General features: G+C 43.4%; 1 protein-coding gene across 1 annotated transcript in view; it reads right to left on the reverse strand.

The window, feature by feature from the left end:
- Positions 1-15,539, reverse strand: part of FSTL4 (follistatin like 4) — a 733,440-nt gene that overhangs the window by 67,761 nt on the left and 650,140 nt on the right. Inside the window, exon 7 of the mRNA XM_054977698.1 lies at positions 7,065-7,185. Coding sequence (XP_054833673.1) covers positions 7,065-7,185 — 121 coding nt within the window. The remainder of the gene's footprint in view (positions 1-7,064; positions 7,186-15,539) is intronic.

The following is a 15,539-nucleotide window of genomic DNA, read 5'->3' on the forward strand; positions in this document are numbered from 1 at the left end:
GCCTCCCTGCACAGCTGCATTCAAGCTTGAGGGCAGCTGGACAGAGGCTTTGCTCCCATGAGCTTGGCGGGAGAAGGGTGCTCAATGAGCCTTGGTGGCACCCACAGCAAAGCCCCGTGCCCAGGAAGATGCCACAGCCCTGTGTGCCCCCCCTTCCAGCCCAGCTTGCTTCTTGAGCTCTTGCCCCTCTCTGCCCCAGGCAGGTCACACTGAGGGGTAGAGTGGCTCAGCAGCTTGGGAAGCAAAGGGCCTCACCTCGCTCATCCCACGCCTGAAGCTTGCCTTCAGCGAGAGGGAGTAATTTGACACTCCACCATTTAGTAGATCCAGGTGATCTCCACCAGGATTGTTCCTTTAGATAACTCTCAAATAAACAGGCAGATGTTCTACACAAATGTTTCTTTTATTAACAGAGAAACAAAGGGCAAACATACTGAAAACCACACACAACATTCATACAGAGCTAGATAAGAAAATAGTGAGTAAAAGGGGAGAGCAATTCAGGGTAGGGTAATATTTACCAGACCTGAAGAGGGGGAAGGTCCATGGGAACAGCAGCAAAACAACCAGCGCTTCACAAAAGAGAAAGGAGGGCTCAGATATAATCTGAGAATGCATGAATGGGTTCCAGAACACACACACTTCACATGGCTGAGGGCAACAAAATTACAGTGCAAAACATACCCTGGGGCAGACTGAAGTCTTGCCTCAAAGACAATGGCTTTTCTGAAGGTTTGGACAATAAGTTAGGAGAGGTTTAATGGCTCTACCTGTGGTAGAAAAAAGTTGTGAATGGGGCTTGATGACCCAGCAATGCTGATGGGGAGAGCTAACAAGTTTGCTGACTAACTCTTAGGGAAGGTGGGTGAGGAAAGGTATGGAAGGGCAACGAAGAGATAAAGCAGGAACTCCTGGATGATCTGTTTGTTTCACTTAAGTGCTTCTCTGAGGCATGGAGAGGCAGCTACTCAATCTGACACCTTCTGGTAATTTTCCAACTCCAGCCACAGTTGGCATTTGTTCTACCTTGCCAAGAGGTGTTTTGTGCTTAAGGCACATGAGAAAAGGGGGTTTGTGATATTCCATATTCATAATCTGCCCTTTCAGTGTGAGGAAGGGATCTAACTGCTAACTCTATGGTGTTCCCCCACTGCCCCTGGGTTCTGCTTCTGTGAGTGACACTGATTCTTTTGGGCTTGCAACAGACTTACAGTGCAATCCTAAACAGAGTTATGCCAGTCTAAGCCCATTGATTTTAATGGGTTTAGACTGGTGTGTCTCTTCTTAGGATTGCACTGTTAGACAACTTAAATGGCACTGGAGGTGTTTTTAAATTCAAAGATAATACAATATTTTATTTAACATAGAGGAAAAGGTCAGGTGAAATCAGAGTTGAAAATTTCTGAGGTAACTCAATATAGATAACTCTGAGAGCCAAGCTACAAGTGACAACTGACACAGGTTGGACACTTGTCAGCTTCCCTCAAGTTTTGATGGGAAATGTAGGCATCCTGGTTTTACAGCTTGGCTCTCCATTACAGCTGCAAGACCAGGATGCCTACATTTCCCATTAAAACTTGAGGGAAGCTGACAAGTGTCCAACCTGTGTCAGATGTCACTTGTAGCTTGGCTCTGAGGTAAAATCAGTACATGCACAGACCTGTCTAATGTTTCAGATTAATAAGTTTTGTAAACTCTTCACAGATTATTTAAATCTTTATGTTGAGAGGCATTTGTTCCAATGTTTTCCAAACACTCTAGTACACTTCCTTCGAGTATTCTCTTACTCTTTTTGGTTTTCAGAAGGCTGGTACTCTCTTTCTAGTACCCAAACCTCTTCTCTTAAAACACCAGTACTCATCTTTAGTTTTTAACTGATCCTTAAGGTCTCCAAAAGCAGTTTATAACCACATCTGACCAGGAGTCTCTTCACTCTTCAGAGCTAACTCCCTGTTTGACTGTTTGACTCCCCTCCTCTCACTAGAAGATCTATCCTCTTTCTTTGTCCCAAATGGGAGTCTGTGCCTACTTTCCAAACTTCATTGTCAACTTTCTCCCAGTTCTCCTGTCTGTTAAACTGCTCACAGTCAGGTCTGAATCCTGAAACTGTCAGTACTCAGCTCCTCTCAGCTAGGGCTGAAATCAGACTCCCTTCTCCCCAGCATCCAGTTCAGAAGTCTTTCCCTGTTTAGCTCATGCTACCCAATCAGGTTCCTTGCAGTAACTTGTCACTCAAAACTTACTATTTCTATGAAGTATGAACTTTTCACAGTCCTTCAGTTGTTTCTACATCACTTCTAAGCTTTTAAAAAGTGCAGTCCATTACAGATCCCTACAAGTTTCGTTTAGTCCCCCTGGATAATTTTCCTCATATGGAATAATGGCCTCATAAATTCAAGATTTTCTAATCTTGCTGAATCAAATTAGAGAATCTTACCTAGATTTAAAGATCCCTTTAAAGATCCCTTTAAACTATCAGCTGGCAAGGATATCATTTTTTTTGTATCGATGTATCCAATTTTTTGAATCCATTTTTTTGTGCACAATGATCATTTGATAATTATTTGTGTACATGATTTTGTGACAGAAAAAGTTCACTCATGGATTTGCTGACAACTATAACCTTGACCTGTATAGATGCCTTTGATTTGGCATAAGGAAAAGGAATGCACATATATATTTACTCATTATTAGGTATGGGTATTTAACTATTAAAACTGCTGCATACTTGATTATCTGCAGAAGATTTCCAGATAAGTATGAATACTAAAGCTCATATCATAAGGATATTAGCAATGTAATCCTAAATAGACATGGGCACGAATGCAAAAAAACCGAACACGCTGTTCGTGGTTCGTTGCCGTCCATGAAAAAAAACAACGAACATTGACAAACATGATGCTGTCATGAATATGTTCATTGTTTGTTGTTTGTGGGGGCCTGCACCCCCCCACCCGCCACCAGCTGCAAACCCCCCCCCACTTAGCCACTTACCTGACCCTTTAAAGATCCCTTTAAACTTTCAGCTGGCAGGCGGCAGGGGGGATTTCCCCCTGCCGCCTGCCAGCTGATAGTTTAAAGGGTCCTGTCCTGCCACTTGCAAGCAGCAGGGCCCTTAAAAAACCCTACCCCCCACCCCCTTGCCCCACTCCAGTGCTGCTGGGCTCCTTCTGCCCAGTGAGAGTGGATAGAGCCGGCACCGCTGGGCTGCTTCTGCCTGGTGCCAGCACTTGCACCTGGCAGAGCTGGTGCCACGGGGCTGCTTCTACCCTGGGTGAGCAGGGCAGGGAGATTCTCCCCATTCCGGTGCCTCAGGGCTGCTTTTACCCAGTGCAAGCAGGGCGGGGAGATTCTCGCCATCCCGCTCACACCCGGCAGAGCCGGTGCTGCGATGCTTCTACCCCATGCGAGCAGGGTGGGGAGATCCTCCCCGTTCCACTCGCACCCGGCAGAGCTGGCACCATGGGGCTGCTTCTACCCCATGCAAGTGGGGTGGGGAGATTCTCCCCATCCCACTCGCACCCGGCAGGGCCAGCACCATGGGGCTGCTTCTACCCCATGTGAGCTGGGCGGGGAGATCCCCCCGTCACACTCACACTCGGCAGGTCTGGTGCCACGGGGCTGCTTCTGCCCAGTGCTAGGAGGGCGTGGAAATTCTCTCTGTCCCGCCCACACCCGGCGTAGCTGGCACTGCAGGGCAGCTTCTACCCCATGCGAGTGGGGCGGGGAGATTCTCCCCGTCCCTCTGACTCCAGGCAGAAGCAGCCTGGTGGCGCCGGCTCTCCCAGTGCTGAAAGGGACGGATTCTCCCCCCTCCCACCGGGAGAGTGAGTGCACCGGACTGCTTCCACCTGGTGTCAGAGGGATGAGGAACATCTCCTAGTCCCTCCGACACTAGGCAGGAGAAGCCTGGTGGTACCGGCTCTCCCAGTGGGAGGGGGGGAGAATCTTCCCGTCCCTCTCAGCACCAGGAGAGCCGGTGCTGCTGGGCTGCTGCAACCTGGTGCGAGAGGGGTGGGGAGATTCTCCCCATCCCTCTCGCACCTGGAGAGGGGCAGCTGGCACTCAGCCACTCGTTTTGCTGTTGCTTTGGGGCATGGCTGATCTAGCCGAGTGTTTTACTTTCACTGCGGAGGAACGGGACCAGCTGCTTGCCAGCAATGTTTCCCTTTTGGATACCCAATCCATGGTGCAATTGGGTTGGATTGTATTTAATTATTTACACTGTAATAGAAATTTTGGGTGTGTTTCCTTATTATTGCCCTGAGGAAGCCTGGTTGGTGAAACGGAAATGTTGTAGGATGCAAGCATTCGTCCGTTGGCGGCTTTCCAACAAAGTCATTTGTTATCTTTAATTGGAGCACTACCCCAACACAAATTCCTTTGATTCCATGAACTGTATATAAACCTACTGCATGAAGGACAGTACCAACAGATTTTTTGATTGCTGGTTTATCATTATTATTGTACTTGCAACTTGCTCTTTTCAAATATTAACTGCTTGAATGCTGGTCCATTATTATTGTGCTGGTTTATCATTTTTATTGTACTTGCAATTTATTTGCAACTTGCTCTTTTCAATTTTTGTTCTTTTCAATTTGTGTACATTTTTTATCAATTTGCATATTATACTATATAAACATTAATTGTTTATCAATTTGCATATTACACTATATCAACATTAATTGTTTGTTAACTGCTTGCTGCCTTCCTTTCTTCCAGGCAGAAGCAGCCTGGTGGCGCCGGCTCTCCCAGTGCTGAAAGGGATGGATTCTCCCCCCTCCCACCGGGAGAGTGAGCGCACCGGGCTCCTTCCGCCTGATGTCAGAGGGAGGAGGAGCATCTCGTGTCCCTCCGACACTAGGCAGAAGAAGCCTGGTGGTACTGTGTCCCTCCGACACTAGGCAGAAGAAGCCTGGTGGTACCGGCTCTCCCAGTGGGAGGGGGGGAGAATCTTCCCGTCCCTCTCAGTACCAGGAGAGCCAGTGCCGCTGGGCTGCTGCAACCTGGTGCAAGAGGGGTGGGGAGATTCTCCCCATCCCTCTCACACCTGGAGAGGGGCAGCTGCACTCAGCCACTCGTCGTGGAAGCCCCTGACGAGCAGGTGATTCAGGTGTTTAAATCCCTCTTTCCGTGCAGCTGAGCAGTGGCACAGAAACGGGCATTTAAACTCCGAAGTTTCCCAAAGCTATACAAATAGCTTCAAGAATCTTTGATTCGGGGTTTCCAGGGCAACAGCAGGAGTTCAGACAATCCCTGCCTGAGTTTCCATGGGAATTGATTGCAGGTGCCAGACTGTCTGGCTTGAGGAACAGCAATGAACAGCAATGGAGGAGGCTTGTAACGACCACCTGTTCATTTAGAATGGGGCCTCACAAACAGTTTGTTCACAAACAGCCGATCAGGCTGTTCGTGGGTTTTTTGCGTTCGTAATTCTGTTTGTGCCCTTGTCTAATCCTAAACAGAGTTACAGCCCTCTACGCTGACTGTTTTAAATTGACTTAGAATACTGTAATTTTGTTTAGAATTATAGTGCAAGTCATAAATGGAAGAATAAACAACAGAAACATACTGTTATTTTAAAGACTGTACTCACTTAGAGCAATGATAATGAAATCACTTGGATCATTTGTGTAATATATGCAAGACAAATTATTTGAGGGAAGTTAACTCCTTGTCTAGCATTCCGCCGCCTCCTTTAGCAGCTCTTCGTCCCAGGAGGAAATTTAACTCCTGAAAAACAATTTCTCTTGTGCTAGTACCACTGCCTTCTATAGGTGATATAGCACTGTTTGACCATCATTCTTTGATCCATTGCCCTAACATCAGTTGCCAGAACAAGTAATCACTGAAGTGAAAAAGGAGAGACATGGAGGGTAGTGAAGCACATTAAGAGCAGCAACAAAGCACTTCAGGGAAAAACCTCAAGAGGTAACACAGGAAACCTCAATGCTACATAAGACAAATATTTTCTGCAGACCACAGCATTTCTATGTCAAAACTGATGTCCCCACACTTGACATGTTTGCTTATGGTTAGTGGCAGTTTGGGCATATTACAAGCCAAACAAGGAGGAACATTTGTAATTAGAAGCTTTCTTTTTGATATAAAGAGCTTTTTTAAAAAATCTACTTCCTTCTGCTTTCATCTACAAAGAACATTCCTCTCCCAACTTCTTATATCGGAAAAGACAGGTTGGAGTATGCTTCTAATTTGAACTACCATCTACAATATGATCATCTTTGAAGTCTGGTTTAAATTTCAAATCCTTTGGGGCTTTAAATCTTAGAGATTAGAACATCCTATATTGTAACCTGACATTAAATATACCAACATGTCACTAAAAATATATACAAGTAAGCTGTTCTGCAGTTTTCCTTGTCAATCTTTCATCATACAAATAATATTTTTCTTGTTTTCACCATGAAACATGCACAGCATATCCAGCTGCATTTATACTGACCCATAGAAAAAAATGATACTCATAAACACTCCTTTAAGACAAACTAGTTCTCTATAAATTAGGTCATTTCAGGCCTCCTTCAACCTGCTCAGCGTGTATATATAACATGTTATATATAGTACACACAAGACAACTAGGCTGACGTGAACTAGGCTCAGAAGAGAACTTCCTACTGTTTGAGGAAGTTGGGTTGAGTAAAGCTGTGGAAGCAACAAACTTCTGTTGCTTTAGATTGCCTGTTGACGAAAGATGAGCCCTACCAATAGGAAGCAGTATTTGGCCAACTATTAATGTTCAGAAATAGAAAAGGTATGGATTGGGAATGACACCTGTCTTTTTAACTCAAAAGCTGTATTTGCTGTAGACAAAAGAAAGCAGCTGATAGTTTGATACATCAGTTGGGTTGATATCTCTTTATAGTTTCTTTTTTACTATGCATTTCTAAGTGGACAAGTTAACAATGAAACAGATTTTTTTTCTTTCTGCAGAAACAATGAAAAGCTATGGTATGCATTGTTTGTTGTTTTGTGAGGATAATATTAACATTCAGCATTGCTCACAGGAACATTTCAGTGGATTGTCATGTGTGCCATTTACTAACCATTCACCTGAAGAATGTGGGTCTGATAGAGTTCTTCATAGCCATAGGCATGACACGTGTAATTGCCCATGTGAATAGTTGTTACCTTGGTGATGTAGAGAGAATCATCTTCTCCAAAATCCTGTACGTAACAAAAGACAAGGGGGAGGGGAAAGATCTATTGTTTAGAAAATTCGTTTAAATGCTGCAAAAGGCTAAACTAACACTTTGGATTGTTTTGACAGGTTCTTGGCTTTCTACGGGGCTTAAATTTGAAAAGCCGTGTTTCTATATAGGCAATTCAGTAAGCTGGAATGAATAAGAGACCACTTATAAACATTTATAAACCCATTAAACTAAAACTAATTCAAGTGAAAACTAAACTTTCCCCAATTCCTGGTAAAGCGGCAGACATATAAAATGATGATGATCTGGGTCTAAGATTTAATATTTGACAACAAAATTATAAAGCACATGCTGTTTTGTGGGTGTGTAATGAAAATGGTTTAACCTCTGCAGACATTTAATGACAGGACCATAACCTAAATTTTCATTGAAGAATTGAAACTATCATGGCATTAAAATATATCTTCTCAACTATGTATGTTTTTTTTTTAAAAAAACCTCATTGTGAGCTAAGGAGTGAGAACAAAGAATATCTCTTTTTTTAAAAAAAAGAATCCTTTTGATTTTTAATTGACTTAGTTTGCAATTAAAATGATAATGCTAGAGAAGGTGAAACACTTGCAATTTTGCTTGGTTTCATATCTGGATCAATCACCCTTGTGTTCTGCTTACTGGGATTTTGCACATTATGCTACCCAAACTTAATTATATTGAGAAACTAACCCATGAAGTGGTTTCTCTGTCATTTCATTTGCATGTAGGTTTGCCAGGCCTAGTCCAGCCTGGAAATCAGCAGGAAACTGGGTGGGGAGGGGTCATGGGAGTGGTAGCTAGCAGCAAAGGTATGACATCACTTCTGGCAAAACCTGGAAATTACATGTCAGTCCTGTCTCAGAATCTCCAAAAACTTTATAGTTTTACACAGGGCCTATTCCCTTTTTTGCACCCCCCTGGGGAGATAGTGCTCAGGGCCCCCCATGACCACAACTAGGCTCCCCTTCTTGTCCTCCCACCAACATGCCCCCACTTGCCTGCTATGCATCCTTCCTTTGCCCACATGCAACCTTTCTCACCACTTGCAGTCTCACTTGCCCACACTGCCTGAACACCCTTTCTCTGATGGTGCTGGGTGGTGCATGCAGCTGGAAGTGTCACTGCCATGGCCACCAGGAATGCTGATGCTTCATGTACCATCTACATCCAGCAGCATTAGGTAGCATATGCAGCAGGGAGCAGAGATGACAAAGCACTCACAAGCAGACAGTAGAAGGGTGTGAGCATAGGTATCAGAGGAGATATTGAGTAGGGAGTCAGCAGCAGTGGGCCCCCTAGGCCCTGGCAACTGTACCACCTTGCTGTGTGCTGATACCAACCCTGTTTTTACTACAGAGTTTCTGGAAATTCCTAGAGAGGCATGACATCAGTTCCAATCATTTTTTTAAAAAATCTTTTATTTCTCCAGCTATCTGCTGGTGTGCCGGCAAGTAAGGCCCACTGGTAATGGGAGATCTCCCATCCTAAGTGAGCACAAGACAACCCTATTTGCATGCAGGTTTCTGCTACATTGGGATGTTAATACTTCTATAAACTAGTGGTTCCCAATGTTTTTGATATGGTGCCCCACAAGCCCAAATGTTCTTCGCATGGTGATCCATTCAGGGCTGGCCCAAGAAATTTAGAAGGTGCGAGGGGGGGGGGGCACTGGGTTGAGGAGATGCAGGAAGATGATAGATGTTGGCAAAGAGGTGGGTAGTAAGTGGCTCAGTGCAGTATATCTCCCACAGCAGGTAGAGGGCAATGAGGCACTTCAGGGGGCTGGACAAGAGATTGGGCTGCTGTAGGCCAAGACAGAGCCTACACTTACACATATTTATCTTTCCTCCTCTCACTTTTTCATGTGCTGAATAGCTCCTACCTACTTTTCCAGACTTCCTCTTTTTCTACCTACTATTGTAAAACTATTAGTTGCCAGACAACTCCCCCCCCCTCATTATTGTTGCAAAGGGGGAGGGGGAGACAAGAATGTGATAAATTGGAAAGGAAGAAGAGGATATTGGTATTGCTGACTTTATGGGCTCTTTCTCTTCAACCTGTTGGAAGCCAAGTGAGGCTGGAGAAGGGGCTTTTCTCTTTCTCTGCTATCACCAGCACTTCTGGGCTAGGAATGCCCTCTCCCATTTCCTTCCCTTCCTTTGGAGATTCCCTGAGTCAGGAACTGCTGCCAAGAGTGTTTCTCTGTTTTGTACCAGTTCTGCTCTTCCCTTACCCTGGGAACGGAAGAATAGCAGCAGGGAGCAGTGGAGAAGTGCTTTTGGTTGTAGTTTTTGATTCAGGGGGCTCTGAGGGGAGGGAAGAAAAAGGGGTCAATTCCCAGCCTCCAAGCACTGATAATAGTACACCTGAGCTTGGCTTTCAACAGCTTGATTAGAAAAGAGAGTGTGCCAAGCCTTTTGTAGTTCTAAGTATAGATGTATCTGCCTGATGGATGTACACTTCATGCCTCTCATGAAGAGAACTCTGACTCGGGAAAGCTTGTGCTGGAATACATTTTGTTAATCATTAAAGTGCTTCTGGATTTTAAGGCACTTCTGTTTAATTTTGGTCCATGCGATTACTTTTTTTCTGACAGGAGATAAATCTTTGCAGTTAGACTGGCAGATGAACTGTGCATGTAACACCCATTTTCTCAGCTTCTACACTGTGTGTGTGTATCTAGATCAAGTTGCACATCTTTCATTGGAGATAAACTCTTTACAAAAGAGTACTCTTCAACATTCATTTTTTTCTGATTTTATTTATTTACAAGAAGTTGTGACCCATATACTTTGCACAATTTAGGAGCAGGAAAAGTTAATAGCTTTTGAGACCAGAAAGGCAAAATACAACATAGGTTACAATCTCAAATCTCTACAAAATACATATAAAAAATACTTGAGAACAATTGTCATTATATTGTTGTTCCCATGTGGATTTCAGGTAAGATAAAACAAAATTGGATATAAAAACAATGCCAATGCCAGAAATGAAAGGAGCAAATAAAACAAATCCAAAGATAAATTACTAGAAGAAAAAAGGAACCCAAAAATTTGCCAAAATCATAAATATTAATATATTTCAAAAAGTGAAATACTTCATACCACATGCTTATGGGGGAGGGCCATTAACTATTCACACTTCATGGAATAAATAGTTTGTTCCTGATGTATAGTGCCCAGGTTGGTTTATACCACATTTCACTTTGGTCCAAATGGATGGATGGGAAGGAAAGCAAACTTTTGAGCTGCACAAAACACTTTTTTTAGATATGAATAAAGATGGTCTATGGAACTTGACTAAAGTAGCTGTGTTTAGGCTTTGCTATACACTGTGATTTGCATCCTAGATAGAATTGAGGACACTAAAAGCTATATGGCACTTTTTATGGGATGATTTATCACAGAGCTGAAGAAAAACAAAGCAATAACATTCTCTCTCATTCAAGTGTTGCTCTCTAATAGCATAGCATCTCTGACTAATATTATGAACACTTGGTGCTCTAAAATGTCTTTTTTGCATGATCTATTGTTCTCTGCTATGTAGTATAACTAAATATACTTGAAGTCTCTATTTTACTATTTTGTTTTATTTACTAAAATATTATTTATGATGTTTAAATTCTATATTTGATTCTTTGAAATTAGTATAGTGGGTTGGGTATGTGCAGTTGTTATTTTGTAACAGATCAACAGTCCTTATCTGACATGGAGGTATCCCTGAGAATGCGGTACTCCCGGCTGCCACACAGTGGCTTGAGCTGGGGACTGTACTTTGCCACTTTGGAAGGAGATACAATACACAACAATTACTGTATGATCGTTTATAAATTATTTATATAGTGCTAAGTGCAAAGTGCAAAATAACATTCAGTCAAGTGATAAATACAATAAATGAATATGATCATAAATCCAAGGTCTGTCTGTCCATTTTCTATATGTTAAATAAGCTACACTGAGCCAATCAATATCCAAAGAGCGGAGTACTGGAGGTGCGTGTGCAGGTAGGTGGTCAACAGTCCAAGATGGAAATACAAATGCCAAGGGGCATATAGCCGACGGGCTTGTGCTTGCAAATTTCCAGTTCCCATTTCGTAAGATCACTTCTTCCTGGGCAAATTTATGAAGGACTGGAATAAAACATTACAATAAATACAGTATAAAATGCCATAAATATCTGGTTAAAAATGCTTACAAAAATTACAAAGTTATATACAATCATTATTAAATACATTCCTTAACAGATCCTACTTACCCACTCTACACTCAGTGTAGCTTATTTAACGTATAGAAAATGGACGGACAGACCTTGGATTTATGATCATATTCATTTATTGTATTTATCACTTGACTGAATGTTATTTTGCACTTTGCACTTTGCACTATATAAATAATTTATAAACGATCATACAGTAATTGTTGTGTATTGTATCCCCGGTTTGGTGTTTGCTAGCGTACTCTATATACCGGCGGATCTCCCTTTGTTGCTTTACTTTGGAAGGAGAAGCAGGCAGAGGCATCTCCCAGGCATATGGGGATATGGCTGGGGGGGCAGAGACAAAGCCTACAGAAGACGGCTCCACCCTCCCTGCTGGCAGTTGCTCTGCATGCTCGGCCCACCCACCTCACCCTGTAGTAGTGCAGGATTAGCTGGCTGCTGTTCCCAGAGCCAGGTAGGAATTTTTTCTCCTCTCCCCATATTGGCAAGGTAGGAGAGGTGGTTTTTCGCCTACCTTGCACTGCAGGCAGAGGTTTGAGGTAATTGGCAATGGTGGTGCATCGTTGTAAGTCACTGGCAGGAGAGAGTTTGGGGATAGGGAGTGGGCCGGTGAGCACCCCTTGGCAATTCCCCATTGGTGGGGAAATGGGGTCTACCAGGAGCGGATGGTATGCTTGTGATGGCTACCACCACCAGGAGATTGCCTGCAGTGAACCCCATGTGTAAGTCCTTCCCTCATGCTGTATGGCTGAGGTTTTAGGAGCTTGAAGGGGAGAACCATTTTGCCTGGCTGGCCGGGGAAAAGCCATTACATGGATGGCTCCTACCCAGGGCTGTGGGGCTCACCCAGACAGGTCAAGGCGGTGGTCCAGGGGTGACCCCGTGGCTTGACCTGTACCGCTAGTTTGCCCTTGCCGTATTTAATGGTTGATGTTGTATTAATAAAGTGGCCCTTTAGTTCCAACTCCTGTGTCTGCCTCTTCATTCCAACTGGGGTAGCAATAGCAGGCTTCTACAGGATAAAGACACTGGCTGCAGAAGTTGAAATGAGAGAAACATTGATGAGAAATATCAGAGAAGATTCCTCTGACCTACTATCCAAATTCTAAAGACTCCAGCAGAATTTTATCCGGTTTCTTCTGGTGATATTAAAATGGTCTTAGCTTGATTATTATTTTTAAAGCTTAGCATCCTTTAAACATGTAAATAAACTATTCCTTCACAAAACAGGGCCCAAAATAATTCATTTGGACCCATACTCATGCTACAAAGAGGCAAGTAGAACCAAATAGTCACTTTAAAGTAAACCATTTTCTGTGCAGTCAAGTGACTCTTCTGATCATCCTGTTAATAGAGGTCTAAACTTTCAGATGAAAATTTTAAATCAACTTTAAATGATATATAATTAATAAGATTAGAAGTAATTACACTTTTACTGTATTTTGAGGGAATAACCAGTAATTCAGCCAGTGTGGTATAGTAGTCAGTGTCTTGGACTAGGATCTAGGAGACTCAGGTTGGAATCGCCACTTTGCCATGGAAGCTCTTGCAGAATGTACTTGGGCAAGTTACATACACTAAGGGGCCTCATCCTGCTCAAGGCTGTAGTGCAGGGAAGAGGATGGCTCCTGTCTCCCCCCTCCCTCCCCAATCTGGAGGAGATACAGGACCTCACCATCATGCCACATGAATTTTTAAAGCAAGATAATTTGGCTGCCCAATCTAACAGAGTTGTTGTGGGATAAACCAGAGGAGAAGATAAAACTTTTGGACCCATTACAGGAAAAGGCAGGGTATAAATGAAGTTAATAAATAACTAAGCCAAAAAGAGTAGTAAATTGCCCATAATGCCCTGACCTGGATAGCCCTGGCAAGCCTGATCTTGTCAGATTGGAAGCTAAACAGGGTCAGTCTTGGTTAGTAATTGGATGGGAGACCTCCAATGAAGACTGGGGTTGCAGAGGCAGGCAATGGAAAACCACCTCTGTTAGTGTCATGCCATGAAAACCCCACTGGGGTTGCTATAAATCAGCTGTGACTTGATGGCATTCTCCACCACCACATTGTCTATAATAATACAAGCAAGATTGCAAGGAATTTCAAGCAACTTCATGTTCAGTTAGAGAAATCCCACAACTGATTATAAATGAAACCCACCCAAATGAAAGGAGAAATCTACAACAAAAACAAAAAAGTCATTCAACTCACATACTCTCTTTCAAAGGCAACAGCACGAACAGCAGACATTATTTTAAAGCAAACTCTATGTGGTTTTAGTTACTGTTACCTTTGGAGGTTGTATGTTTTCCCTGTAGGGTAAGTTGAGTCATTTCCAGTTTCACCTCCAATACCAGAGTTTCAAAATGTTTGCGGCAACTCTACCCTGCCATTTCACTCATGGAACCATCTCTGCCAAAGATGAGATCAGCACTAGTAAGGGACCACACTATCACTTACTAGGAAGTGGGAAGAAAACCTTGGCAGGTCCTAATACATACAGGTGCCCTCTTTCCCTGGCCCTACATGATAGTATGTGCTGTTAATCTGTGCAGGTGGCAACAGGATCATCCTTATATGTTATGAATAGGACACTCACATGCTCATAACTGGCTAGGTCTCCCCATCTGAACAAACTCATTACAAAACTAATCCACATTCAGAAACTTTCCCCACATGACTGGCATTCACTAGATTGATATGTTTACTTTGAGAGATTCTCTAGTTTACTTGAGCCTAAGATTGTGTGGGGAATATCCTGTACGGAGTGGAAATCAACATGAGGGATGGAGGGACTAAGACTGAAACTTGCCAGCAACATGAGAACTCAGATCACACCCACACCCAAATGAAAACAAATGATTTTCTAGTTAGAGATTCAGCCACCATCCTTACCATTTACTGAATTCTAAATGTGAAGTCTTCTATTTAAGTTGTCTTAATTTTTTTTCTCAACATTGAAATTCTAAAGTAATTCATGAAGAAACCAAGGTAACATTTCTCTCCTTAACTTATATTTGTTTGCAATTTTAATGCCCAGTTTGTGTCCATTTATGTTCTTTATAGAGACTTTCTCTTTCAGCCCTCCTTAAATCATAGCTTTTTGTGAAATTGTTCATGGCTTTAACAGAATTCTTATGCTTCTGTATTCTCTTTGGCGCTATATTCACACAATGTCAGATGGCAAACTGCTTCATTCTTTGGTCTATTTTGCTTTTTATTCTCCAAAATAAAACTCTATATTCTCTAGTGTTTCTTTTACATTTTACAGATACTTTCGGAAAATAAGATTACATAAATGATCCCAATACACTTTCAAACTTTGTAAAAAAAAAATGTTCCAGTGTTGATCTCAGCTTGGTTTTGTATTCAATAATCTTTAAAAGCCATTCTTATACACAGACAATAAAAAAGTCTGGTGTCCGGGATCTCAGGCCCAGCCCCTGGACTTACCGGGAGGAGGGGATGGGAGGCAGCCAGGAGACAGCTCCTCAGCCACCCCAATGGACACTCAGGGCCAGAACCCACTGGCACCAGAGGGAGGGAAAGAAGCACCCAAGCCTCAGAGGGTTAGACGGGGCAGGTGGAAGCCAGCTAACCCCACCCTCTGTTGGGAAGCTATGAGCCCAGGCAGGGAGAGCGAGGACAACCAGGAGGAGACCAGACAAGAGGAAGAAGGCACAGGAAGCAGGGACAGCCAGCCAGCAGCAAGCAAGCAAGCAACCTTACCTGAAGTAGAGGAAAGGCAGCACAGAGCCACACCCCAACCTGCAGGCAGGCTAGAAGGGATCAGCCAGAACCAGGGCCATTTCCACACAGCTTACCTTTGCTTGGAATGATCTGGAACGTCACGCAAAAAACACAGAAGATCGCGTTTTCTCGCATGAGATTTGTGCGACGTTGCGCAAATCTTGCGCGAGAAAACGTAAGCTTCCGTGTTTTTTGTGCGATGTTCCAGGTCATTCCGAGCAAAGGTAAGCTGCGTGGAAATGGCCCAGGTGGGGCTAGGAGCAAAGCAGCCACAGGTAGGGCTGCTTGAGGCAATTAGCAGAGGAAGCCCAGCAGCCAGCAAAGGAGGCACAGGTGTGGCTGTCTAAGACAGCCAGGGTCATGGCTAGAGTG

Source organism: Eublepharis macularius, chromosome 4 (genome assembly GCF_028583425.1).
Source record: "Eublepharis macularius isolate TG4126 chromosome 4, MPM_Emac_v1.0, whole genome shotgun sequence".
Classification (NCBI taxonomy): domain Eukaryota; kingdom Metazoa; phylum Chordata; class Lepidosauria; order Squamata; family Eublepharidae; genus Eublepharis; species Eublepharis macularius.